This window comes from Sander lucioperca, chromosome 15, assembly GCF_008315115.2.
Source record: "Sander lucioperca isolate FBNREF2018 chromosome 15, SLUC_FBN_1.2, whole genome shotgun sequence".
NCBI lineage: Eukaryota > Metazoa > Chordata > Actinopteri > Perciformes > Percidae > Sander > Sander lucioperca.
Window position 1 is genome coordinate 20,943,716 of NC_050187.1, and position 27,020 is coordinate 20,970,735.

At 40.2% G+C, this 27,020-nt stretch overlaps 4 protein-coding genes across 6 annotated transcripts; 1 reads left to right on the forward strand and 3 right to left on the reverse strand.

Moving 5' to 3' along the window:
- Window positions 1-3,164: 3,164 nt before the first annotated feature.
- Window positions 3,165-10,861, reverse strand: scdb (stearoyl-CoA desaturase b). The gene is made up of 6 exons (XM_031306255.2): window positions 10,554-10,861; window positions 9,216-9,471; window positions 8,259-8,389; window positions 7,550-7,755; window positions 6,279-6,511; window positions 3,165-4,913 (listed from the first exon to the last, which is right to left on the reverse strand). The coding sequence occupies exons 2-6, from the start codon at window positions 9,448-9,450 to the stop codon at window positions 4,714-4,716; spliced, it is 1,005 nt and encodes a 334-aa protein (XP_031162115.1). The 5' UTR covers window positions 9,451-9,471; window positions 10,554-10,861; the 3' UTR covers window positions 3,165-4,713.
- Window positions 10,862-12,776: 1,915 nt separating this feature from the next.
- Window positions 12,777-16,341, reverse strand: trmt2b (tRNA methyltransferase 2 homolog B). 2 transcript variants are annotated; one of them, XM_031306233.2, is made up of 2 exons: window positions 14,755-16,341; window positions 12,777-14,073 (listed from the first exon to the last, which is right to left on the reverse strand). In XM_031306233.2, exons 1-2 carry the CDS (start codon window positions 15,616-15,618, stop codon window positions 13,495-13,497), a joined length of 1,443 nt encoding a protein of 480 aa, XP_031162093.1. In that variant the 5' UTR covers window positions 15,619-16,341; the 3' UTR covers window positions 12,777-13,494. The 2 variants fall into 2 exon arrangements, with proteins under 2 accessions (XP_031162093.1, XP_031162084.1); XM_031306224.2 differs by having other exon boundaries at window positions 12,779-14,118.
- Window positions 16,342-16,433: 92 nt separating this feature from the next.
- dnajb12a (DnaJ heat shock protein family (Hsp40) member B12a) lies at window positions 16,434-24,939 on the forward strand. 2 transcript variants are annotated; one of them, XM_031306243.2, is made up of 9 exons: window positions 16,434-16,645; window positions 16,982-17,159; window positions 17,819-17,964; window positions 18,062-18,232; window positions 20,161-20,240; window positions 20,349-20,458; window positions 20,549-20,721; window positions 21,045-21,187; window positions 24,317-24,939. In XM_031306243.2, exons 1-8 carry the CDS (start codon window positions 16,513-16,515, stop codon window positions 21,164-21,166), a joined length of 1,113 nt encoding a protein of 370 aa, XP_031162103.1. In that variant the 5' UTR covers window positions 16,434-16,512; the 3' UTR covers window positions 21,167-21,187; window positions 24,317-24,939. The 2 variants fall into 2 exon arrangements, with proteins under 2 accessions (XP_031162103.1, XP_035848664.1); XM_035992771.1 differs by lacking the exon at window positions 16,434-16,645 and adding an exon at window positions 16,655-16,763.
- Window positions 24,940-25,437: 498 nt separating this feature from the next.
- Window positions 25,438-26,768, reverse strand: LOC116054623 (DNA damage-inducible transcript 4 protein-like). The gene is made up of 2 exons (XM_031306266.2): window positions 26,477-26,768; window positions 25,438-26,333 (listed from the first exon to the last, which is right to left on the reverse strand). The coding sequence occupies exons 1-2, from the start codon at window positions 26,640-26,642 to the stop codon at window positions 25,828-25,830; spliced, it is 672 nt and encodes a 223-aa protein (XP_031162126.1). The 5' UTR covers window positions 26,643-26,768; the 3' UTR covers window positions 25,438-25,827.
- Between the last annotated feature and the right edge of the window lie 252 nt (window positions 26,769-27,020).

A 27,020-nucleotide genomic window follows, 5' to 3' on the forward strand; every position in this document is an offset into this window, starting at 1 on the left:
TTTCAATCAATGTTTTTAATTATCACCCTGAAAGACAAGGACTATTACTCACACGGAAGACGACTCAAAAGTAGGCTACCATCTTAACCATTTGATTTTGATCATTTGATCTGCGCATTACGGTCACAGAATTGGATGTCACGATATTTCGTCATTAGGACACCTGCAAATAAGAAAATGCCAAACCTATTGTCTAGTTTTCTGTTTCATACAATGTGTGATTTGAAAAAGTCGCTGATACACTTGTCTTAGGTCATGATAAGGAATCAATCGTCACGTTAATAGTTATCTTATGTTTCGTTAGAAATGAGAGTAGCCTATGTGTTACCGTATTCACTTCATTGAGGTTTTCATATGTAGTAGTTTGTTATTTTCACGTTTTCCTGCAATTTCAATCATGACTTTCATTTATTAAGATGGCAAAGATAAATTCTCCGTGTGTTGATCCCCCCCAACAAAGGTGGATTGAACAGAGTGACGGCCTAGCCATTGATCACATATGGAACATTTGCATCACTAATCCAGACGGTCCCTACTTCACTGCATGGAGGGTTATTCTCCAATAACCTCGTCTGACCCTTAGGACCCTTTCCTTAGGCACAGGCAGCCCTTTAGCAATCTTCTTTAGTGCAAATTAGGATTAGAGAAAAAGTGATTTGGAGGGGAAGGGGGAGATTTCTGAGGGATGTTTTTGGATTAAGATTTAAAGAGGAATGACAAGTTAAATGAGACAACAGCAGGATCCATTCTGTTGTTTTAGCATTTTTAATACAATATAATTCATTTACATAATGCATCACCAAAAGCGCACAGTTAGTATCGCAACAAGTCATAAGAGCAAGTTGTCAGCAAACTTCCACAATTCTCTCTAAATGTGAAAAATAGCGGCACTTCTACCTTTTGCACAATCGCCTGAGCATATTGAAATATGAGTCTAATTGGAGATAATGGGGATTAAAAACCTCGGATAGCCTATTTCATTTTCATTTTTCATTTATTATACAGGAAAAATTTAAAAGTACCATTAAGTTACAATATAAACGGGCCTGACTCAGTTTAAAAACTGGTTTGCAGCAGGTTCCTGTTCTGCAGAAACATAAAACATTGAACATAGTTACAGCACATGAGGACAGAAACATTTGTACAGGACATCAGCATGGGCTAGACAGATGCAAACACATAAAACAACAATACAAACAGTGCAAACAAGACTTGGACAATACATGAACAATCAATGTGTGCAAGTGTAACTGTTGAGAAGGAACAGTTTGTATGCCTTTTTGAAAGATGTGAAGGATGGTAGTGTTCTGATGTGATGAGGAATGTCATTCCAAATGTTGGTGTATGTATGAAAAAAGGATTTCTGACCATAGCTGTTTTTCTATGGGGGGACTGGAATGAATGCCTGTGAAACTGACCTAGTAATGCGTACTGGTCTCATATTGTTTGTCAGGAGAAGTGCAGCAAGTGTTGTTGAAGTGCTATTTTGAATCTGAAAATAAAATGCAATAGCGTGACTGTTTATGTAGTTCTGGTAAGTCAGAGCGTTTGAGCGTGTGAATGCAATGCAATGGTGAGACCACTTTTGGGAGATTACTGTGGATCTTGAGAGCACGATTGTATAGTCGTGCTATTGGTTCAGTAATTTCCTTTGTGGTAAGAGACCAGATTGGAGGACAGTAGGACATTGTTGAAAACACAATTGCATGTAGGTAGGTTTCAGAAACAGAAAAGGAAAGATATGATCTAATCTTGTTATACACGTAAAGTTTCTGATTTAACTTTCTTTTTGATTTAAACATCTGCGTGCATTAGGCCAACATCATTTTCTGAATCATTTCATGTATACTAAATTGTGACATCTGATGCCCTGAAAAGCACACCAGCATTATATTAGTTAACAAGTCCTGCATGTTGCACATGTCTGCAAGAACCGAGCTGTAAGTGCCTGACTGTCCACAGTGAGGTGACTGAGCTCTGACTGGTAGTGGGACTAAACAGCGAGGTGTTACATGCCGTGAAGAGGATGGCCTGACAATCAGCAGCCAATGGACAGAGGGCTGATGTCACTGTTCGGGCAATAGAGATCAGCAGTGGTGGGACCACTTTCAGTACATTTGGACTGGTGGCTACACACAACTGCAGGATTATCTGCCAAAAACCACCAACTACAACAAGCAAATCGCACTGCTTTTACACAAAGCAGATGGGGGTGTTTGAGGTTTCTTTGACTTGCCATAAAGATATTCACCAGCAGAGGGAGCACATTCACAGATCCTTCAAATTGTTAAAATATGTTGTTGATAGGAAATTTTTTTTTTTCCTCACCCTCCTGAGATAATCAGGCTGTTTCAGTCTGCATGAGTGGACGCATAAAGCTGCTAATCATTCAGCATTGTCTGTATCTACAGAAGTATGTCCTCCAGGAATGTTCAAACAAATATCTGCAGCAATTTAAAATATGTATGGTGGTGTCATAAGAGCAGAGACCTTACAACAATGTTAGATGCGTGTGAGACAAGTGAGCCACGCATGAACAGCGGAGGTAGATGCCCATCAGTATAGGCATGTAGACAGGACACAAGGATATAAATTAACAAGTACATGTCCAAAAACAGGAGCAGCAAGACGAAGATAAAATCAGTCAGAGATGCTTAACCTTTGTTGAACCAACTCATGAGATCAGTATAGAAAAGTACATTGTGTAGACAGACACAACTGTCAAAAAAGATCTAAAGGTTTGTGAAAAAATACCAGACGTCACTATATACTGCACTATGGGAATGTATGTAAAATAATACACCATTGAAAACAGCTTTTACATGATGAATTTACATACAAGCACATGTGCTTTCAGGACATTTCACATATGAAATATATTTTCCTTTTGAAAATATTTTATTTCAGAGTGCAGTTTGTCAACATAGGTTTCATTTATTATAACTTCTTATTTTCCATTTAATAACTAAGCACCACGGTTCTTTTCATTTTTGACAGTGACTTATGTTTTATTCATTATGGCACACATTGCAAAGCACTTTGTGGCTTTAAATAGTTCTTTAAAGTATAGTTAATGTATTAACTTTAATAGTTTATCATCATTCAGTAGTGGTTGTTGTTATTATGTAGTATCCATAAGTCACTGATAAAGAATGTAACAGAAATGGTATGACCATATTTTTTATTCAGTATATGATTAAGGAGTCTTACAGAATTCCAACAAACACAGCATGACATATTTTAACAAGTAGAAAATTTGGTTTAATTACGGTACATACAATGGGCAAGAACATTTTAAAAAGATGTGCCAATTTTTTAAGGCATTTAAACTTCGAGAAGTTAACACTGTAAAAAAGTGTTGCTCTGTAAAAGAGAAAGTGTGACAAATGTAACTACATTATAATTATGGATATAACAAGTTTGGATCTTGTTTTAGAGCAAAATATTTGTTTGGTTACAGAAAAGTTAAATCATAGTAACCCATTATATTTTTTTTTAGGATTTGTTGAAGTGGTCCCTCGTTTTCACTATAAATAAAAAAAGGGATTTTAACTTTTGAAGTGTTCCCTTAAAAACAGACACAGAACAACTGTGACAGAAAATGTAAGCCCCAATTTATTTCCATTGCTTGCACTTTAAATTTTTGAATCAGGTGTGCAACCCTCATAAGGCATTTGGGCAATAGTCCTGACACGTTTCAATAATATCACACAGCACATAAGGAAAATGCACCTCCTACTCATGACTCATTGGCCTTATCTGAGAGAGGGGGAGACATTATCTCTGAATGTATTTCAAATTAATACAAAATAAATGAAAATAATTATCTCTTTTCAGATAGAGTGAGAAATCTGGTTCTATGTTTCAGTCTGAAGCGGCTTCAATACTCAAAGGTATAGACTGAGTTACACCAAAGAGCTAAATCCTTATTTAGAACCCCTCTTTTATACAGTTGGAGACAGTGGGTTTGAAAGCATAACACATCTGAACTGTATTATTCACCCAGAATTACTCTGGTATGGTAAATGGGGACAGCTCAATAGAGTGTTGACTGTCTTTGTGTTGACCTTGAACACAGCAGCTAATGGTTTAGTAAGACTACTATCTTACCAAATATAAAGAAAACCGTAGCTTAAAATTGACAAACAATAATCAAGATTAAACTCTACTCCCTGTGGAAAGAGACAAAGCACTACCGACAGAAGTTAGAGCGAAAGCCCTCTATATTGCCTGTAGAGAAACCTCACTGTTAGGGGTTTCAATAAAGCTTCCAGAGTGCCAAAGACTATTAATAAATAGCACATTAACAAATAAGAAATACAGTAAATTAATCTGTAATTACTGTTTTTACAGACCGCTCACATAGACTTGTTTAGTTTTCCTACTGCTGCCAAATGAGTTAAATCCCAATTAGCCTTTTTTATTCTCTTTCTGCCCGTTTTATATATATTATGGTGAAAAAGCTGTGCTTGCACATGTAGCCAAGTCGCGGGCTGTGGCTAATAGTCGGTGAGGACACTTCAAAACTTAAGAGACCCACACAATTTATGGAAAGGTTGACAACTCTTTAAAGTCAATATTAGTCTCAGGAGGAGGTTTAACTTATAAATCAGACGAATATTCAGAACCACTGAAATGCTGCTATACCTGTTGCTACACTCTGTCTTGGTTCGACACGTCGGTGTCTGTTGCAGAGTTTGTAGCTAGTGTGACTTAGCCACTTTTGTAGCTGTTGTCACCCGTTCGCTGAATGCGAGCGGTGATAACTTCCTTCGACACCCTCTTGGGGTCCTTGGCCAAACCCAGGAAGCACATGGCATCTATAAAGAGAGTGGTGAGATTGAGCTTGATGCCAAACTCACTCGTGGCGTAGTCAAAGGGGAATGTGTGATGGTAGTTGTGAAAGCCTTCCCCTGAAAACCAAAAAGAAAGACTTAAGTGTTTTGCTGAATGTCAACAAGTTCATTACTTGAATGAAGAGATGCATGCAACAAAATCACATGGGAAAGTTCCACTCATTTGAACACATCACAGGATTGTGGCACAGTGACAAACATATTGGCAGCATGTGACTGACAATGTGATTCGATGCTAAGTGGAGAGTGAATTAGGGAGTTAAAAAAAATAAATCTTACAGGCCGACTATCTATAATGTAATTTACAAGCTACCAAGTACCAAGCTATCAGATGAGCTAAATTAGTCTTTGTAATTACTATGACACTGTTGGGTTGCCATGGTAACCGCACAGGTGTGCCCACAGCCATAGGAGATATGACACCTACAAATCTCATGGGGCATTGCAGTAGAAAACATCTAATCAACAAGCTTAAAATTATGTAGCCCACACAGGTAATAATGCTAGTAACGTTACAGGATGAACTTTTCACAACTTGTTGGATAAATTTAGAATGTATCTGTCAGTCACACCTCTGGTACCCAGTAGTAAACAAGAGACTCCTTTGTGTTGATCATCAGAAAACTTTCAAATGTGAACTCAAGTGGAAAATGCTTTACTACTTCATGTACTATGAATGCGTTTACTACAGCTGCTTAGGAACAAGTGAAAAAAGAAAAGAAAAAAAAGGTGGGAACGGACTTTTGAACATAATTGTTTCCAATATTTTCTTTTTCAATTTGCTCTCACAGTTCCTAGCGAGTTAGGTGCATACAACAGAAAAAGCAATCTTGCTTTAAACTTGGTAGATAAATAAAATGTTGCTGCAATGTTACTTCTGTTAAGACTGAATGGGAATACAGTTGAAAGCAAAGAAAGCCTGCGAGAATAGTGCATTCTTGTGCAATCACTTGTTAGCTTGCGATTTTATGTTGTTTTGCAGATAACAATGCTCAGTGCTGTTTGCAGCAGCACACCCCGTGGTATCAGCCACCACAGATAAAGTCTTCCTGACTCGTGGGAAACAATACTGGAAATGAACCATAGTGTTCAACTCTAAAGAGTGACTAAATACACAGCTCAAAACCTGACCTCCTCTAAAGTTCAAAGCTAAATCTGGCACAGCCGGGACAAAATAAACATCAGCCACTGGATTAGCTCACTGTCCTTCTACAGATGCCAGACTGAATCAGCATTCAGAGAGCCCCCACCAGGGTTGACTTGACAAGACAAGCTTTCAACAAGTGATAAAAAGATCATTCAAATATCCCTCAGGCAGATAAAGACACTAAATTACACAAAATACTTAGGCAGTCACAATACACTATAAGTACATTACTGTAGGACAAATAATAGTGAATAATGTACATGCGGTTTCCTTACCTATGGCACTGAAAGCAACCAGTGGGTTTTCCCTCGGGTTTATGGTCTTGTCATAAGGCCTGTTGCCCCAAATATGCGCTGCGCTGTTGACCAGCCAGGTGGCATTGAGCATCACAGCGTATCTCAGGAGGCCAGGGACAAAGTATGCCACGGTCAAGGATTCACCCCAGAAGTACCAGGGTACCAACGTGGGCATGAGGAAGCAAAGGAGGATCACAGAGAGCTTGTAGTACCTGAAATTAAAGAACAAATTGTATCTCACACATATCCATTCTCATTTGGCCATAATTCAATCTGAGGCTAAATTAAATAAAACTGATTTTGAAATATTGTAAATGGTCTTTTTAGATTAAACTGACATTTAATCAATTTTCAACAAAAAAACAACAAAAAACACTCTAAATCTAACACATGAGATGCAATATTGCTTTCCCCACCCATATAAAAAAAGTGATTGCTCAGAGTAAAGGGTCCCATAAAGGCCACAGATCTAATCATACATTGTTAAGAGGGCAATTATAAAAAAATAAAATAAATGATTAACCCCCTTTGCCTGATAGCAGAAGTGAAAATCTGTCCAGAAAAGTAGATATGTTGACACAGTTGACACTACGGGGGCAATCTGTGAATTGATCCCTGGTCCAAAAAGCATCTTATATCAGTAGATCATGGATATGAAGTGTTATAATAGTCAATATAACCCAGACGACAACATACTGTACAGCTTGGGCCAAAGGGAAATTCCTTCTAATAACACTAAACGCTAGACACTAAATAAACCCTGCAATATCTATCCTGCATTAGCAATATATTCAGTGGCAACATTCAGCACTAATGCATTTTTTTTTTTTTAAATTGAATAATGACTATGATCTTTTTCCTAGTGGTTTAATTTCCATTAATTCAGCCACAGTTTAGTTGCAACATTGAGATATGTAAAGGGCTATCCACATGAAAAGTGCTTGCTGTTCTGCAGTTTGTATCAGCATTTTGTCTGATACATTAAATAGTAGTACTGTATATAGTATTAAAGTCTCATAAGATCATAATCCAGGCGGCATTTTGTTTTCCTCAAATAATCATATTTTGCTAATGAAAAATAGCTGCACAGGAGACAAGATTAAACAAAAATTAAGTTTTGACTACATTTGGACTCTCATTATGGCCGACTAGCATCTGTTTAGTCTGCATCTTTGAGCTCCTTTCAGAGACACTTTTGACAAGAACAGCAGCAGTAAACCCCAAAACAAATCTGGGTAATGTTTGCTCACCGTCTCTGAAACATAACCACTTTATCTGCCGTCAGGTCTGACAGCTCCAGTTTTTTGCCCTTTTCAACAACATCGGGATGTTTGCGAACCATCAGCCAACCAACGTGGGCGAAGAAGAACCCCCGAGTGGCATTGTGGGGGTCTGCGTCTGTCTCGGAGTACTTGTGGTGGACACGGTGGTCCCTCGCCCACTCATATATGTCATTCTGTTCATAAAGAGACAGGCAGAGATAGAGAGGATTACATGAGGGACAGATACATATACATGGGAGTTTCAGGGAGTTTCAGATCATCAGATTAAGGTCAGAGATAATAGTGGTAACAACAAAACAATAAATGCATATCACTCAGATTGCGCAATTTTACTGAAATCATCATACGCACTTATTTGAAAAGTATACTATTGCCATTTATTATTGCTAGTAAATGCTGTAACAAGTAAATGTGATGAATATTAAGCATTAAGATAGCTTTAAGATCCCCTCCAGGCATGTTTAATGATAAATTAAATACTAAAACAAAAACAAAAAAAATACTGAAGCTCAAACTTTAGTCAAGGGACAATAATCAAAACATGTTGAGTGGAGGGCAACCTAAAAATGAAGTAGCAACTGCCAAGGAATAAAGTGAACACATGGAATATGTTTGGGCTGCTCCCCCTCTTGTGATTACTAAAGGTGCATCTTGTGTACATTTGTTCCTGTTTTACCTGAAAGGCCATGGAGTTGGCGAACGCTAGGAAGACTCGCAGGGGAAAAGAGGCCTTATAGGATCTGTGGCTCCATAATCTGTGTGCACCAGCAGTCACACCGAGAGCACTGATGAGGTACAACAACGCAGCTGGAAGAAAGAGAGGTGGAAAGGACAGATATCTTAGAGGAAACTGTCACCACTACACTGAGATTCATTTTATACACATGAGATCAGAGTCACTGGGACAGCATGTTCTTTCCATTACACCCTGGCCGCTTTGTTCAGAGAAAAGTTATCTATGTGGGGAGATGGGCAGTGTGAGCACGCAGGTCTGCCCTCACACTGTTGTTCTAAAACTGCTGAATGTGTTTCTATGTGAGGCCTAGACAAGACTACCCAGGATTTGAGACCCGGGGGCTTCTGACTGGCAAAGAGCATTCTGTTGTGGTGCCACACAGCTCACAATGGGATGTCTATGGGAATGGTGATTGTGCTTTGTCTTCCCCGGTGAAATAATATGCAGCTCAGCATTGCAAAGAGAGGGGAAAATTATGCAGTGCCAGAGTGGAAACAAAGTTGAGACTGTTCAAGAATTCAAGTCATGCCTCAATAGTTTACATACAGGGCATAAACTGAAATGATTTAGCTAACAAAGTATCTAGTAAAACTAAAATTAAAATACTTCCAATTTGGGACATGCAACACATTCCAACAAGCCCAAATAGTTTACAATCAGCCACAGGTTTGAGCTCTTAAAATAAAATAGATTTGGATGGATGTGTACAATCAAAATTGCAAGGCCAGTGACACATTCTCCATTATTCCCATAGGCATGACCCCTCAGGCTGTATGTATTGTAGTTAGCAATGATCACACAACATCAGCACATTCTGTTCTCTGACTGTGGCCTACAGGGAGAGGAAGAAAAAAAATGCTGCACAGCTAAGCCTGCTGCAATATAGTAAATACTTACTAAATGCAAGAGTTGGAACCGATGCGGAGGGCACGAGAGTCAGTCCATAAAGCGCACCCAAATGTAGGAGGGACATCAATATGATATTTCTCCACACCAGCATCCTCGGTGGTTTTGGACCCTCTTTCATTTTATAGGTGTCGTCAAAAACATCCTCCACTGTCGATGTTTCTGCCATAGCACCTCCGTTCTGTTGCTTGTCAGCGTGATGATTCCTGGTTTCCGTTTCGGTCATTTTGCTGAAAGGGTCCTGGTTCTGTAAAAGCAGTGCGCAGCAGGATAAAAAAGAGGGATGTTGCTTAGTTAAATGCGCACGGCGGGATGCAGAAACAGAGGGAAAAAAGTACGGCGGCTGGCTGTGTACATGCAGCAGTCTGCGGAAACTCTCCAGCAGCGCCGAGATCGAAAAGTGGCTGAAAGCGTGCCAGTCTTGTGGCATAATCTGAATAGTATTTCACTGTTGGTTTATGGTATGTCGCTGCCGCTCTACTGGTTCTGATAAACGGTATGTAACGTTAGCTCAGGTTCCACTGTCAGAAGTTATATCCCTTCACACCGCCATAGAGATTCGTGTTGACATATCCCAGTTATGACTTTTATATGCGTCGCAGCTGTGTGCGACTTAAACGGCTCGTCACCATAGACTGTTAATATTAATACTATACAGTATATGCTCGTCACTCATGTTTCACTATATACCACTTTTCACCGATTGCGTGCCCCTCTTATGACTGTCATGACTCATTATGCCGATTCTTAGTGATATGCCATTTTGACTATGCCGCTGCTTTTTAATCTGCGTAGGTCTACAGCATGTCGCACTTCTTCTACTGCCACACACCACTAACGTTAGCTAGCGGTTTATGAAACTTCTTAACATAGAAAACAGTAATGTACCGGAAGATGCCACTGTCAACTACAGGTAGCCTACTGTGTAAAACCTGTAGTAAGGTTAATGCTTAATGCCATAATACTACACTCGAAGATAACCACTTCCTGTAGTAGGCACGGTGGCACTGATGAGCTAGCTAGTTGAACATCAAACTTTTCTCGTGTATAAGCATGTGGGCGTATTGAACAAATATACCAATGAACGTGATGTCTTGTAATTTTTTCAAGTTTAATTAACAAATTAATATAAGTTCTTACGTGAATTTAAGACGTGGTATATACTATTGTCACAGCAGTAATATGCTATGCAGGCAGAAGTTAAAGCAGCCTCAGAGTCGTAAATTATGAACAGCAGCGACATCATTAGTCAAAAGGGTTACTAACGTTACTTAACAAAAATGCCCATTCCAATACGTTGTACTGCCTACCCAGGTTGAGCCTACTCACCGTGTGCTCTCCAGCCGCTTTTCACTATAGAGGAAGATGCCAAAGCTTCAGGGGATCCGGGTACACGTGAGATGCTGATGAAGATTAATACGCGTTAGTTAACAGTGCTGGTGGTGCGTTGTTCCCCGGTTTCTGAAGTCCTCTTATTGCGTCTGAGGTCGTTTTAAAGCAATTGGTCGATGAGGAAATTGGTGCCACAGGCTCTGAATATCCTATTGGCTGTTTGCTTAACTAATAATAACCACCCTCCGTTTTGTTCCACCATCGAACAGTCTTATCATATATGCAATCCAAAGCCCATTTCCCAACCGTTCAAATCAACCTCATCGATCTTAATATGACTCTTTAATCTGGTGAAACGTTGCAAGAGGTTGTAAACACAGATCAGCTCATCATGATGTCATACAGCAATGACAGTCTTCATCAAGGAATTTGCATTCATATGACTGTGCCCTTTAGCCCAATTGGCATGTTACTCTTCCAAACAAGTACAGACACTGTGCAGTGCAAATGCAATTTTGTTGTTTTGCAAGCTTCAGTTAATTTCAAAACAAGTCTAGTCTGACTAGTAAACTGTGGCTAAAATGTCCCTTTAGTGATTTTTTTTCCAGTAGAATACAGTAAAAAAAATGCCTCAAATGTTGACATCAACACGTTGATGTCAAAGATAGTTTGTGTGAAACTTTGCAGCTGGGGTGTGATTATTATATGTAACAGACTTTTTACTTGTTTTCTCAAGCACATGCTTTTGGTCAATCAACCACATACATGTATTGTGAACTAAATGTTTTTTTCCAAAAGTCTTTTCAAATGTTGGTTAAGTTAGCCAGAACAAAAGCAGAGAGCAGTAAAATATGTGAATAATAAGCACATAAACATATATACCCTTGCACCCTGGGCAGTGTTGTGGGGAAAAAAAAGGTTATTTCCCAGTCTTTCATCATCATCCCATTACTTTACTCAAGAGATAAAAGAACATCCTATCTAAAAGGCGGCCTTGCCTTGTATGACCTCACATAAACGGCGGTAACCTCTCAGGAACAAAACTTGATCCACTCATACTGTACTCTCATGTTATCGACCTTTAGTGAACTGGAATGAATGGGATGTCTTCTGGAAGGAGGACCCCGAATAAGTTGTAATGGCACCATCTGCTGCACAAATATAGCAACAAGGCCGCCTTGCATGACCTCTCATAAACGGCAGTAACCTCTCAGGAACAAAACTTGATCCACTCATACTGTACTCTCATTATGTTATTGACCTTTAGTGAACTGGAATGAATGGGATGTCTCCTGGAAGGATGACCCCAAATAAGTTGTAATGGCACCATCTGCTGCACAAATATAGCAACTGCAGGGCAGACAGAAAGAGGCACAGCGGCAGGAGGTGGACACAGTAATATGAACATCTAACAAGATATAGTGAAATCAAATGTGATAGAGCTGCAGCAAATGATAATTTTGTGAAGCTTATAATAGATAACCATGGTGCAATATACACATTGGCCCAATCTCAATGTGAGCCCTGAGGACTAAGGACAAAAGACTCAGACTTAATTGATCTCAGGTGCTAAGTGAATGAGTGTGTGAGGCCACATGGGCTCACATGGGCTCAGATAGGTATAAATAGATTGGGACAGCACTTCACGAGATCACGTTACCTTGGTGATGTTTAATAACAAAAATATTGCTGACACTTGCTGGTTTGGGAATTTTCATTTTAAGTTTGTTGCTTTTCACACGGCCAAGGCACAGGAGACGGCTGCCTGATTCAACATTTTGTCAAACTCTTGTTTTACAAGCTGGACAACAGGTTGGTCTGTGTTCCGTGGCCGTGTGCCGTGCTGTTGTTTACCTTTATAATTTCCTGATTTCCCTTTGGTCTCCGCGGTAAATGTCACAACGCTTTGAACTGTGGGTAATTCCCTTTAGTGAAGTCTGCATCGATGCACACTCACGGAAAGGGCTCGGTAAGTGCGTACTCAAACCCTCACGCCCTTTGAAATTCGACATTGGGACAACCCTAAGCCCTTACGAATTTTGCGAGAACGTGCACCAAAGTCTGTGAGTCCGGACTTTGGGATTGGGCCATTGACTCAACTCTATGGTCAGTCACCTTCCACCTGTCCACCTTCTCTAATAAAGCAACATTTGCTGGCTCCAACTTCTTAAATGTGAGGATTTGCCTTTTCTCAGGTTCATGAGAATGATATGAGTTTTGGACTGTTGGTTGGGCAAAACAAGCAACTTGAAAGCATCACCTTGGACTCCATTTTCTGATATTTCATACACCAAAAGATGACTCAAAAGAAGAATTGACAAATGAATCGATTATCAAAATAACATTTGTGGCAGCCTAGAAACAAAGTCCTTAAAGGAAATCTAATCCACCAAATAAAGAAAAACATGTGGGTGAACCATGGGTGTAAGATAAGCCATTATCATTTAGCATACAGTACTAGGGGTGGGTGAAATGGCCCTAAAATAATGTCACGATATTATAGGGTATATCTGCGATATTGATATTCTTGATAAGACAAAATACCAACAATATTTTATTATTAATTTCAAGAACATACAATTGCAACAAAGAAGTGTTATAGTTTTATACAGTATGTCAGCATAAACATTAACAGTTAGCCTTCAAATATTCAGTAAACTAAAAGAAAACATAGCTCCCAGTTCTTTAGTTTGTAAAGAACAAGAACACAGAGTGAGATCCAGATTCTGCATATAATATAAATAGTAGAACAAAGTGCACATCTAAACCGTTGCCAAATAAACAGGCAATTACATCAACAATTTGGAATAGTGCCATTATCAAGATATGACATGGCACACCCCTTTCCAGTAGATCATTATTCAATGCCCCATTAGCTTACCTAAAGCAACCGGAGTTGTTGAAGGATTGAAGCCCACCATTGAACAAAAAGCATCTGCTACCTCTCAAAAAGTAGCACCACTTCACAATGAGGAGTATGTGGGAACATATCCACAGGCACAGCCAGAGTTGGAGAAAATGCCTCTCCTGTGAGTTTCTTCTGCGGATCAGGAGCACAACAAAGCTCCCTGAAATTCCGCATAGCCTCCCCATCCGGTTTGCAGGAGACGTAGACCAGCCTGCGGATAGCAGGCTGGTTTCGTAAAGCTCGGACCACTCTGTGGTGCAGGCCAGCTCGAGCAGGGTTTACCACCGCTGCCACAAGGCCTCCACCTGCGGAGCTTAACTTAGACATAAGGCCAGGAAGCACCACCTCTGCCTTCCCAGGGACAAACTCACAGTTCAGTACATCATTGAGAGCTGCGTTGTGTCGAGCATCTTCCACTGCCTGTTCTATGAGTTCTATACCAATAATTCTGTCCACTCTGGGAGATATAGTAATGCCTATGGCACCTGTCCCACAGCATACATCTAGGAGAGTACCACCAACTTCTGTTCTTCCTCCACCCTCCTCAGGGTTTGGGACACACAGGTGTCTCACTGTGCTGTACAGCACCTCAGCAGCTGCCTGGTTCACCTGGAAAAAAGCATCGGCAGAAATGCGGAATTTGTAGCCTAGCACCTGTGAATGACAAAACAGCAATTTAAAAAGAACATAATGTACCCATTCATGGATGTTGTGCTACCGGCTCTCAATTACAGAAAATTAGAACTTAAAGGAAGTTTGAATATGGGCATTTACCAGGTGAGGAGGGTCTAACAGAAGAGCTGCTATCATATTGCATTATGGGAACTGTAGGATCCAGTGTTTCTGGAACATGACCCTTATTTATTGGCAAATAAAATTCAGGATATCCCGTACTGTGCTGCTTTATGGAAGTCTGATATTGAATAACTGGTGTTATTTTTACTGCTAACAAATGGCTGATATTGGAAAACATTTTCTTCCAATCTCTTTATCTAGGTTTATGTCATTTAATGTCACTATTAAATTAGCAACAGAGTAAAAGTATCACCATCTTAAAAATACATAATTACAGTGTTACTGGCAATTGTAAAAAAGGAAAAAGCTATTTTGCACCTGGATTTGCATTAAGACAAAATTGTAGCAGCAATTAACATTGACAACAGACCATTGTCTGCTGCAGTTGGACACAAGATTATAAAGTTGCAATGCTGGAATATTACAATGTTTGCTGTATGCTATGTGAAGTCCCTAACAGATTCTCTGTAATTTTGCCCTGATGGTGTATATTACCTCCTCGTATATGTGTGGCTGACCATGCAGGAGCTGGTAAGGGGATTCTTCATGAGTGCAGCGAGTCATGGTGCTCTCCTGGAAAAACAGTGAATCAAGCTGACAGAGTGATCCAGGTCCCCACGTGAAATAATCCACTAGGTTAGCTTTATGGACTGCCACCTCTTCTGGGGTGAGTGTCTGTGGATGAAAGTACACTATAGCCATGGTGCGGCCCTCTGCGTTGGTCCTCACTGTGAGCTCTCTCCAGTGACCCCCAGTGTGGAACAGAAGGCAGGACTCCAGGGAGGAGAGGCGGATGAAGTCCTGATAACATCTGGCTACCAATTTGTGCTTCTCTGGCATGTTGAGCAGGTGGTCTCCGTTGACGCAGACAATGTTTCCCTTCTTGCCTGTGCCCACGTAAAATCCAACTGTCTTTGGATTTCCATCCACTCCTCTGTTAACAGAAAATGTAGACTTGTTGCGGTAGCCATCCCTAACTGGTGATGGCAGAACAGGCAAGACAGGAAAGCTGAGTTTACTTCTGACAGGTGATGGGGATTGTGATTGTAAGTCACCTGAAAGATTCCTGGAGAGCTGAGACAGTATCCTTTCCTGATGCTTTTGCTTGAGCTCAAGTTGCTCATCATAACTCAGCCTCCACAGAGGGGTGACCACATCAGCTAGCCTTTCCTCCCAGGACAGATGATCAGTCGAGGGAGGTTTCTTGTGACTTTTTCTCCACTGTTTCTTTGATGGTGGTTTCCTCTGGTCAGCTAGAATAGTGTCACTAGTTGAAAACAGACAGGTTCGCCTCACAGGATACAGAATCTTGTGTTTGACAAATATGACTGACCTGCTGCGTGTAGCTGCCAAAGCCATTTTGACTTTCAAAGAAGTAGCTATTGTGGCTGAGGGTGCTGCAGGTGTTAGCTAGTGTCACGAAGACGACCAGTAAAGCTAATGGTGCGTTCCAGACAACTCGGAACTTGAATATTTCCGAACTCTTGCTAGAAAAAGTACAATAGAACGCCACTCAAAGTCGGACTTCCTACCGCAGACTGTAAAGATAGGTTTCTCTTAAATTCATGGTTTCTACTTGTAAACTCGGGGCAAATCCATCTACAACTATTTCCGTTATTTGACGTCACACAAAAATGGCAGCATCCCTGGAAGGCATTTGTGAATATCTGCGGTAAACACTCAACTAAAGTAAAGTGTTATTTATGTAATATTTAGATACATTTCCAAGTATAAAGTTACCTCATACGTCCATTTTCTTCCTTTTTTCCTTTATATCTATGATTTATAATCAAGGGGGCTGTGCTGCGGTGAGTTCATGTGTGTAAACGTTACACTGGCCAAAGATATCAGTTTGTCGTCATGAATGTATTATAAGACCAAATGGATGTTGTTTTTCACTGTCAGCCATGGTTTGGCGCCGTGCTCCTGGAACGCTTGGAGGTCGGAAGCTTAGCTATGTTTGGAAGTACAAATTTGTCTTGTTAATGCGGACGATGAAATACACGTTTTGGGCTTTTCGGCGTTCAATAGAAGTTGGACATTTCAACTGGGAAATTACGACGACCTCCGACTATATATATATAATCCCACTCCACTTACTTCACGGTTTAAAAACGTTTTTTCTTACGGGTTCATGCTGGCGGTCCAGATTTGGTCCCATTCAACTGTTATGACGTTTTATTAACGAGCCACATAGCCCTACGTCATGTCCATGCGCCTCTCAGGGCAAGTAAACATTTCCGCTGTGTCGCGATGGACTCAAACAAGGACGAAGCGGAGCGGTGCATTAAAATAGCCCTAATTGCGATCAACAACAAGCAGCCGGACAAAGCCAGGAAGTTTCTAGAGAAGGCACAGCGCCTATTTCCGACAGATCAGGCCGAAAGTACGTCGAATAAACGTCTATTTCTCAGGGATTTTATCTCGGATGGTGGGCCATCGCTTTGAAACCAAAAAAGCTAACGTTAGCATAACGTTACACCAGCTGCTCCTAACTAACACTGGTATTTGTAGTTTTTTCAGCCCCCACCCGCGATATCTGCAACATAGCTGGTTACTTAATGTCTTATATGGGTGCTTACTTATTCGCAGTTCGCATTGGCGTCCTTGTTAGCAGCTAACCTTACAGTGTTAACCGTTAGCTCACTATGTCAGTGAATTATCTGATTATGAGCAAGACTCAAGTGTCATCCTTGCATAATATGGTCTAATATCTTTGCAGATTTATTGGAGTCGTTGGCGCATAATGGAAAGCCTTCAGATGAGAATGGCAGTCCTGTAAACGGAGACGGACCCACTATGAGGCACCGCAGCCACGGAGAGGAGCCTGATGTGTCCGCACCGCGGGCCACAGACTCGGCTAAATCCTACACCGCAGATCAGCTGGAGGCTGTCAGAAAGTCAGTGCACATGTGAATCTGTTCTTTTGTTTCAGTAATAACGTTACTACGCAACCAACGACACAGTAGAGCTGAAAAAAATTAAGATACACTACATGTGTTACTCATTACCCTGATATTAATCAGTAATATGACATTTTGGTTATATATTGCAGTACATTTGTTCTATTTAGGTGTAGGGAATGAATAAATATATAACTGGAAAATATAATTACTGCCAGTGTGTGATTGCCAAGCAGCTAGAAGCACGGATTGATTTTGAAAACGAGTTGTGGTGTCATCAGTGAAATGAGGATATTTCAAAGTGGCAAAATTAACTGCACAAAGTGAAGCCAGATTGCACACAATATATTCAGATTACTCCTTTTCTTTTTGCTGGCCGACCATTCACTGTGAGACTGAAGTTGTCCTATGTTTATAGAGAGCAATCAGCATCCTCAGAAATACTGTAAAAAAATACTAGATTGAATGTAATAATCTCAGAATTATCATTTGGTTTGCTCATACAATAAAAAGTGTGTCATTACTGTTAGCTTAATGAGGTATTTTATGTCACATTAATATCTCAATGGATGTAATTATATGTTGTTTCCATTTTTTCCCCCGCAATCTGCTAACTATCTCTGGTGGGTGTTTGTTTTGTTTTGTTTTGACTGCAGGATTAAGAGCTGTAAAGATTATTACCAAATTTTGGGGGTTGAAAAGACCGCCTCTGAGGAGGATCTTAAAAAGGCTTACAGAAAGCTGGCTCTAAAATTTCACCCAGATAAAAATCACGCACCTGGAGCCACAGAGGCATTTAAAGGTAAATTAAAAGTAATTTCAATTGCTGTTCTCTGGAGGACGTTTAAATGTAAATTCATTAAGTGCAAATCTGTGGGGGCTTTTTGTGTGCCTTTCAGCTATTGGTAATGCCTATGCCGTGCTGAGTAACACTGAGAAACGAAGGCAGTATGACCAGTATGGAGAGGAGAGATCAAACACAAACAGACACAGACACCATCGTGATTTTGAAGCAGACATCTCACCTGAGGACCTCTTCAACATGTTCTTTGGTGGAGGCTTCCCATCAAGTAAGTAGATGCCAGATGATTAGGGTTGGGTATCGTTTGAATTTTAACGATTCCGATTCCTTGTTTCGATTCCGGTTCCTAACGATTCTCGATTCCGATTCTTTTAAGAGGCAGGGTCAAAAAAGTTTAGGATATTTTAAATGAGCTAGCTAACCAATGGTCTTTCTGAAGGAAATAGTCTGACCATCTCCATCAATTTTAATTCTATGAACTTTTTATGAACTTTACTATGAATTTCTCACAGGGCTGTTTTCAACTACAATATAAATATCAAATCTTTGAACTTGAATATAAATATTATAAATTATGAATATATTTTCACAGGGGTACACTTTCCTCAAGAGAGCTTTATTTTTGAAAACCTCATGAAAACACATTTACACATGAGTGTATGATGCTGCAGGTACTTAAACATGTTACCGTGCTCCCACTGATGGGTTAACCTGGTGCAGAATAGCAAATAAACAATAAGAAACAACTTGTAAAACCCAGTCCAGATTAGCAGCAGGTACAGTATAAAATCAGAAACAGTTGTTATTTGACCATATCTGCCTTCTCAGGCAGGATGCGTGAGCGTTCTGGACAGATAGTATCTCCTGCTGTGGAGAAAACACAGAACACAGAGTCGTGGAGTCACCAGCCTGGCTAACGTTCGCAATCTCAGGTCGTAAATTGTCTATGAAAAAATACGTGGGCTAATTTGTTAGCTGCCTCAATGTTGGTGCAAGACATTATTTATTGTATATGTATTGTTTTACTTACCGGATTCGGACTGCAGTGCAGTCACTGCGGTGCCAGGCTGGGGTTGGAGCCAGAACCAGAGTAAGAGGCAGCGGAGGACGGTCGGCGCAGCGCGTCAAAGACAGGGCACACATTTATTTCTACTCCATGAACTCGGAGGTGCTTTATCATGTTCGATGTGCACCCTCCTATGCACGAAACAATCTTGTCGCAAATGTTGCATTTTGCCGAGATTTCGTTCTGTTTAGAAAAGTGAAGCCACACTTTGAACCGCCGACGCACGCTATCCATGTTCGACTCGCTCGGTTATGCCAACACTTCCGGTGGAGCTTCTTCGTTGGTGTTCAGCGGTTTCTTCTTCTGGTCGGCGGACTGTGAATCGAAACTAGGAATCGAAATTTAAACTTTTGAACGAGTCCGGGAAAATCGCAAAGCTAGTCCCGGTTCCAATCAATACTCGATACTCGATACCCAAGCCTACAGATGATCAGGTCATTTATGATGTTGTACTTTGGTGCAGTGCTATGGAGGTCCAAGAGTGCTGTGGTTTTCATGTTTGGAGTAAACATATACTGTTGGCTCTTCTCAGCCCTTATCAGCAATCATTCTCAGAGCCAATCGGAGCTGTCTGACTGGCTGTTCAGCCTTGTGAATCTCCTTATTTTTTTGACTTCGCCTTTGCTTTTCATCTTCCACAAACAATAAAAACACAGGCAGATCCCAATGGGAAGCCGGGCTAAGCACAACGTTATAGTGCCATTATTTTATCATTAATATTGTACAGTATGAGAAAATGGCAAGACTTTTTTTTATCAGATTCACAGTTGCATGAATGTGGTTAGCTAGTTGTTATGTTTGCCTCTCTGTGAAAATACACACTGCTTAGTAGTTATTTCCTTTCATCTACTCTATAATTACTAAATCCATTGCACTGCAGTAATATAATGTCTACAGTATTTGGAGTGAACCGGCTAAAACCAAAGGTAAAGTCTTTAAAATAGATTAGTCTAACCAAATAACATTTTGGTTTGCTTGACCAACCTTTGTTAAAAATGGAACTCTGCCTGTAAACACAGTTTCTAAAGAATTCTTTCTCTCTGGTTGAATATGTGATTATCAGACTTGCAGGCATTGGTTTCACATGGCTGTTATCTTCATCTATCTTTATTTTCTTAAATTGTTTTCAGGCAATGTACACGTTTACAGAAATGGAAGAATGCATTTTGCACACCATAATAGGCAAGAAAGACGAGAGCAGCAGAGAGATGTAAGTCCTGTCTGTAATACTTTAATCACACTTAAATTTGATACCATCTGATGCACTGTATGGCCTGTAATGAAACTGCAATCACGTTGTTTTTTTCTCTCTGGACAGGGAGGTCTAGCGCTGTTTGTCCAGCTGATGCCCATCCTAATCCTCATCATTGTTTCTGCTCTTAGCCAGATGATGGTCACCCAGCCTCCCTACAGCCTTAGCTACCGCCCGTAAGTGTTGCACCACTCAGAGAGCTTTCTGAGGTTGCGTAAAATGTCTCATCTGCCTTACTCTGTTATTATGTCTTCTCTGTACATCAGGTCTGCTGGACATATTCACAAAAGGCATACATCGAATCTGAAGGTGCTTTTCTATGTGGGCGAACGTTTCAATGAAGAATATTCTGGGAATAACCTGAAGAATGTTGAGAGAAGTGTAGAAGAAGACTACATCTCTAACCTCAGAAACAACTGTTGGAAGGAGAAGCAGCAGAGTAAGTTTACAGTAGGGCTGCCCCCAACAGTTATTTTGATTGATTAATCTGCCAGGTATTTTCTCAAATAATCAGTTGTTAGTTAACTATTACTACTTTACAGTACTGCAACTCTAACGTATGCCACCTTGATTTTAAATGAGGTGTGTTCTTAGTTCATTGGTGATGAAAATTGGTGCTGAAATAACATCCCTTTTTGAGTTCCTTACACCAGCTTACAAAGGGTTAATTTACATATGATGTCTAAACACACACTTACAAATGATATTTAAAGAGTAGTGGATTGAGACCTTGCGTACTGAAATACACTCTTGTACTTTCAGAGGAGGGCTTACTGTATCGTGCTCGTTACTTTGCGGATTCTGAGTTGTACCAAAGGGCACAGAGAATGGGGACTCCCAGCTGTTCCAGACTATCTGAGATTCAGGTTATAATGGATGGCTAAAAACCACTTGCGCATATAAGGGTAAGTTGCCACAACCATTACATTGCAATGTAATGTATTATTAATTATACTGTAATGTGGCATTACAGTATAATTGCTACTGTATACAATACATGAACTGTGAAGACTCCAGTGTTTGTGTGTATTTTATCCCACTATGTACACATCACTCTTCATTACAGTTGACAGTTTTCCAAAGCATAACAAAGGTTTTTGTATTAATTCGCAACTTTTCAGGCTGCTCTTTCCATTCGTTTTTAATAAAAATGCATTCCTTTAATATGTAATCCATTAAAGCAAGTGTTTAGTCAGTTTTATTTTTGTCCGTTAACTTATTGACACATGGTAATGCAGTTGCAAGCAGGGACTGACACCTGATATTTAAGAGTCAGCTATGTTGTCTCAGATGTCGGGGGTTTGCCACGGGCACTTTACTGCACTAACAAGTTTTTAAATCAGGTCCTGTTAACAACTGCATTACCATGTGATGCACTATAAAATAAATAAAGGCAACGGATGGGTCACTGTAATGAATTAGCTGTTAGTTTTAATACTGCACGTAAGGTAGGAAATAAAAAAAATAAAAAATTCAATGATTTGAAAAATGGTGCAGTGTGTAGTTTTAAATAGTAGTAGTTAATTGGCTACATTTATCTGTATGATCAATTTCTTCTTGTAGCTGTTCCTCTGACACTGAGCATTGCACATTGTGTCCCTCCTCCAGTCCCTGGGATACAGTTCCAACAAAATTTCTAAAATCCGTCCTTTCTGTCTTAGGTCCCAGCCTGCTCTCTATTATCAACTACACTCGCGCAACCGGGCCATTACCTCACTATTTTAAAATTGACAGTGTTCAGATACTTCTTCAAACAACCTCTGTCGACCCAGCCCAGTTAAAGTGCTCATATTATGCTTTTCCCCTTACCTTTATTGTGTATATCTTTTTGTGCACGTTATAGGTTTACAAAGTGAAAAAGCCCAAAGTCCACCCCAATGGGACTTACCGTCTTCCAGAGAAAACACTGTTCACAAACTGCTCCAAACAGCTCTATTGTAGTCAAGCCTTTACTTCCGTGCGTCACTTTGTAACGCATGTTATAATGCTCGCCTAGCTGCTAGCATGGCACTCCCTCATGCTCTGCAACTGACAAGTTAGCAGTACTTACTGTGAATGTGTGACTCTCTGTAGCTAAAACAGAGAGCTCAACACACAGGGTGAAAAGAGGAGCTGCAGCAATGTGCAGTACAACAAATATATGGTGATTTCTGAAAATTAAACCACATAAACCTATTCTGGTTCAACCTCTAAATACAATTATGAATTATGAGCACTTTAAAGAATTATAGACCAATCTCCAAGCTACTCTTTTTATACAAAGTCCTGGGGGGGAAATCCTGATGGAACCACACCTGAAGTTTATTGAGTGTCATAAACTCTTTGATAAATTTCACTCTGACTTGGCCAAAAATCATAGTACTGTCTGAGACCGCATTACTAAGAGTGACCAATGGCATTCTTATGCATGCAGACAGGGTGAATCTTTTATTACTCGATTTGACTGCTTCCTTTGATACTATCGATCATGCCATTTTACTTGGTAGGTTGCATAAGCGGGTTGGCATTTCTAGTACAGCTTTAAACTGGTGTCATTCCTATTTGACAAATAGATATTTAAATGTTTGCTGTCCTCTCTCCATGATTGCTCGGCCACCACCAAATAATTGGATTTCTCTTAACTTCCTCTAATTAAACCCTGATAAAACTTGAAATTATTTTAAATGGACCTGATAAGTTTGCCACTGCAATTGATTTATTAGCGTATTGGTTCATTCCACTCAAATATTAATTCCACTGCTAAGAATCTTGTCATCATCTTTGACCATAATATTACTTTTGACCATCATGTCACTTCAAAAATCTAATCTATCTTGTCTTCTACGGATCTTGAACTATTGAACACACCTTCGTTTTCTACTGTCTACATCAGAGATCTTTAACAGGGGGTCCTCCAAATTATTTTATAATATGATAAATCCAACATATTATTAGCAAATATAAACTTAGCCTATTTGTGGAAAAAACCCACTGATGATAGGCTTACTGGCCTATAGGTAAGGTAGTCACCAAGGCCTTCCACAGATACAGTTCATACTAAAGATTCACTGTTCCACATGTATGTGTAACATTAAAAGATGATTTATAAAATCATGTCAACAAATATTTTAATAACTTAGTATTCTATGCGCTAAAAAGGTATGTATAAAGGCTTTAGGCTGCCCTACACTTTTATTGTAGGCCCAGTTTAATATGCAACTTATTGTTTTACAATATTAGTGGTAGGGGGTCCCTGCTCTGTCTCTTTCAGTTAAGGGTTCCTTGGCTTAAAAAAAAAAACGTTGAAGACCCCTGGTCTAGATTATTGTAATTCTCTCTAAACATGCCTCAGTCAAGCTGCTTTAAATGTGTTAACAGTTGGTTTAAAATGCAGCTACCGGGCTCTTTACTAGAGCTAGCTGCCGGTCCCACATTACCCCTGCACCTAACCCTAACCCTGCATTCCTCCATTGGCCTACTGTAAAATTAGAATACCTTGCCTCCAGCTACATTTCTCTTTGTTCTTTATTCTACTTCTCGACCACTCCGACCCTCAAATCTCTGCCTTTTAGCCATCCCCTGCTCCAACTGCAAAACAAAATGTGATCGTGCATTTACTGTTTTGGCCCCAACCCTCTGGAATCATCTTCTCCAATCTTCATCAAATCAGATTTGCTGAATCTTTGGACTGTTTTAAGCAGCTTCCAAACCCATCACTATATGCAAAGCCTTTTTATAGATCTCTTGTTTGGTCTGTCTCTGTGTTCTGTGTTTTATATTGTACTTTTTTTCTACTTGATTTATTAATTCATTTATATTTTCCATGTGTGTGTGTGTGTGTGTGTGTGTGTGAAGCACTTTGTAACTGTGTTTTTTTTTTTTTTTTAAAGTACTATGTAAATTAACTTTACTTACTTAGTTACAAGTGATAATGAATGATTTGTGTAAAAGTTTCTTGGCTGTCTGTGCATGTATACTTTAGATATCCAATAAGAGTTCATCCCATGTAGAGTGACAGCTGCATAACTCTCATGGATTCTTTTGTTTTTTCGCAGGTTCGTCGGTACTTGAATCTAATTAGAAGAAATCGGTCGGAGCCCACTCAAATTGGAACATATTTCTGCAGCACACCAAGAGAATCAAAAATGCCTTACATGCAGTGGGCAGCGACCTCATCAGGGAACCTCATTACAACTTGGTGGTGATTGACTTCCTGTCGAACTGTGAGAAGCTTTGAGTTGACTGCTGACATTTTCTTACTCTAGTGTCTTCAGGATGGTGAGAGTCCGCTGGGCGTCACGGTCAAAACTAAGAGCATAGTTGTCTATTTGAACGGTAAACAAAGCTGCTAAGATTAGCTTCCTCTGTCCCAGTCTTTTTGTTTTCCTTAAACATTTTGACAAACCTCATGGCCTTCTCATAGACAGATGACTGAGCCACTCACAAGGAACATGTGTAATTTTTATAGTTCTTAACCAATGTAAATATTAATTTTACTTTTAACAGTGCAGGGTTTATTGGAGTTAATATCAATTATTGTTATTTTGTGGATTTGCTTGTAGCCTGTTGGATCATAAGTATTGAAAATTGTTGCACAAATAAAAGTAAACCATATTTATTAAATTAACATGCTAAAATTGTATAAAAGTTTCATTGAATTAAATTTGTCCGATGGTTGCCTGGTGCATATTGTCTCTTTTAAACAAGACCAAGAGTCTTAGTGAGGCTGTACTAATGTAACTTACCTGTGCTAACGTCAGCATTCTAACAGTGACAATTCTAACATGCTCATACTAACCAGGTGTAATGTTTACCATATGCTCACTTTTTGAGTCCAGCGTGTTAGTATGCTAATAAGTGCTAAACATAAAGTACAGCTGAATGTCATTAGTTTTGCAGGTTTTTGTTGAAGTTATGGGACATATTTTGGCCAGAAGATGGCACTAGACGAAAAGTTAAGGGATCACCAAAGATCATTAGGATTCATCCTCTGGGAACCATATTTTTTTATGGCAGTCCATAATAGTTATTATATATTTAAGCTGGACCAACAGACTGACCTTGCCATCCCTAGAGACACCGCCAGCATGGCCACAAACACACAAACTCACACTCCTATGCTTTTATGGCACGTCATTGATTGCTTACGAGTTGGAAACAAAAACACAGCAAATTAATTAAAAATATATATATATTTATTTGTTCATGTACTTTAGGTTGTTGGAAAATACATAAGTTTCAGGTCATATTTGACTATCAAATACATATGGTAAGCCATTCCTTTATGGATGTGATTTTACATTTATAGGAAAGAAACTGACCCATGTTTAAACATGATTCTTTACTGTAACCAGGCGAGTAGCTGCCATGAAGTTGGTTTCAGGAAAACCTTGATACACTACTACACCAACAAAGACAGGTCCATGCTAGTTCAGGACCATCTTCTTAGTGCCATTTGGAGCCCTATGATATAGTCTTAAAAAAGACCATGCTTAACCCACCAGCCTCCGTTCACAGTAGCCTACATATGCATTGAGTTCAGCTAATCGGGGACAGGAGCGCTTAGTCAGCAGCACTCCTCAATCAGCAGCTCCCCTGAACAGTACAGTTTCCTCTTGATAGCTCTAAAGCTCGTACTCAGCGTATGAGTGTTTCGGTGCCTTTCAGAAGTCTGTCGTGACTTGCTACCTTTAAAGAGCTTCTGAAACTTTGGCCACATTCCGCTGGACTCGAGCCTCAGTACCAGGGTTACATGGAAGGTCGGGACCAGGGTGGCATCTACTGCTATTTGGTCCACAGTACAAAGGGAGCCCTGCTCCCCCCTGTCCACACACAGGTCGATGAGCGCCCCCCTGAGGCCGCAAGGCTCGCTGGCAGCCAGGTGTAGCAGCTCCTTGCTGATATGGTGCAGTAGACAGTCAAGTAAGATGAGTTTGGAGCAGCCCAGGATGTGTGATGCATCGTTGAGACTTTGTGTTATTGTTGCTACAACCTCAGCAGCCAGGGTCTCCTCCAGGGGATAACAGAAGAAACTGCTGTCTGATTCTGACAGGGACATGTCTGCCACAGATCCTAAAACAAAAGAATACGGGTTAAAGTTGTGTCTGGTAGTGCAAGTCAACTAAAAAATAAAAATACATCTTGGTTACAATGTGAATCAACCCAAACAAAACACAAAATGAAGCCTCCTGACAGATGAAGCCCGCAACGCTTACCAGTTTCGCTCCTGCTGCACTGATCCGCTGCTTGCCTCTGATTGACCCCCTTCAGCTCAGTCAGCCTCTGCAGAAGTCTGCCCCAGGACAGCCGCTTTGAACCCCTGTCCTCCGCTGGAGACGGAGGAAAGCTGCCGTACAGTGAATGGTTACAAGAAAATGACATCTTTACAAAGAAACGAACAAAAAGGTCTGAGTGCTTAAAAAAAAAAAAAAAAAAGAAGTGCTAAGGTATCCTTCGATGGTGGATACCTACTCCTAAGCCAGACCAGCTGGAAACACTGACTGCAACAATGGAACAAAGCGTTAAATACCGAAGCCAGGATGCCCCGCCCTTTGTATTTCTTAACCAATGAGGTTTCAGCTCACGTCTTCAGCTCTCTACCCTGCCTGGTAACATTTTTGTCCTTTGATGAGGCAAAGGCCAGGCCCCCCGACCCGGCAAGGGGCCGACACCCAACCAAACTCACAGCTTTAGAAAAAAAAAAATTGACATATGAGATTTAACAGCCAAACCGACAGGCCAATCAGCGCTGCTCGTCAC

Excerpts from the sequence above, each read along its gene's own strand:
- scdb (XM_031306255.2), bottom strand. The coding sequence starts at position 9,450 with ATGACCGAAACGGAAACCAGGAATCATCACGCTGACAAGCAACAGAAC. Across the intron at positions 8,390-9,215 it reads GGTTCCAACTCTTGCATTTA|CTGCGTTGTTGTACCTCATC; the intron begins GTAAGTATTTAC and ends TCTTTCTTCCAG. Across the intron at positions 4,914-6,278 it reads GGTTGCTTTCAGTGCCATAG|GGGAAGGCTTTCACAACTAC; the intron begins GTAAGGAAACCG and ends TTTGGTTTTCAG.
- LOC116054623 (XM_031306266.2), bottom strand. The coding sequence starts at position 26,642 with ATGTCATTTTCTTGTAACCATTCACTGTACGGCAGCTTTCCTCCGTCT. Across the intron at positions 26,334-26,476 it reads GTGCAGCAGGAGCGAAACTG|GATCTGTGGCAGACATGTCC; the intron begins GTAAGCGTTGCG and ends CTTTTGTTTTAG.
- dnajb12a (XM_031306243.2), top strand. The coding sequence starts at position 16,513 with ATGGACTCAAACAAGGACGAAGCGGAGCGGTGCATTAAAATAGCCCTA. Across the intron at positions 18,233-20,160 it reads TGGTGGAGGCTTCCCATCAA|GCAATGTACACGTTTACAGA; the intron begins GTAAGTAGATGC and ends AATTGTTTTCAG. Across the intron at positions 20,241-20,348 it reads GACGAGAGCAGCAGAGAGAT|GGAGGTCTAGCGCTGTTTGT; the intron begins GTAAGTCCTGTC and ends CTCTCTGGACAG.
- trmt2b (XM_031306224.2), bottom strand. The coding sequence starts at position 15,618 with ATGGCTTTGGCAGCTACACGCAGCAGGTCAGTCATATTTGTCAAACAC. Across the intron at positions 14,119-14,754 it reads AGCCACACATATACGAGGAG|GTGCTAGGCTACAAATTCCG; the intron begins GTAATATACACC and ends TGTCATTCACAG.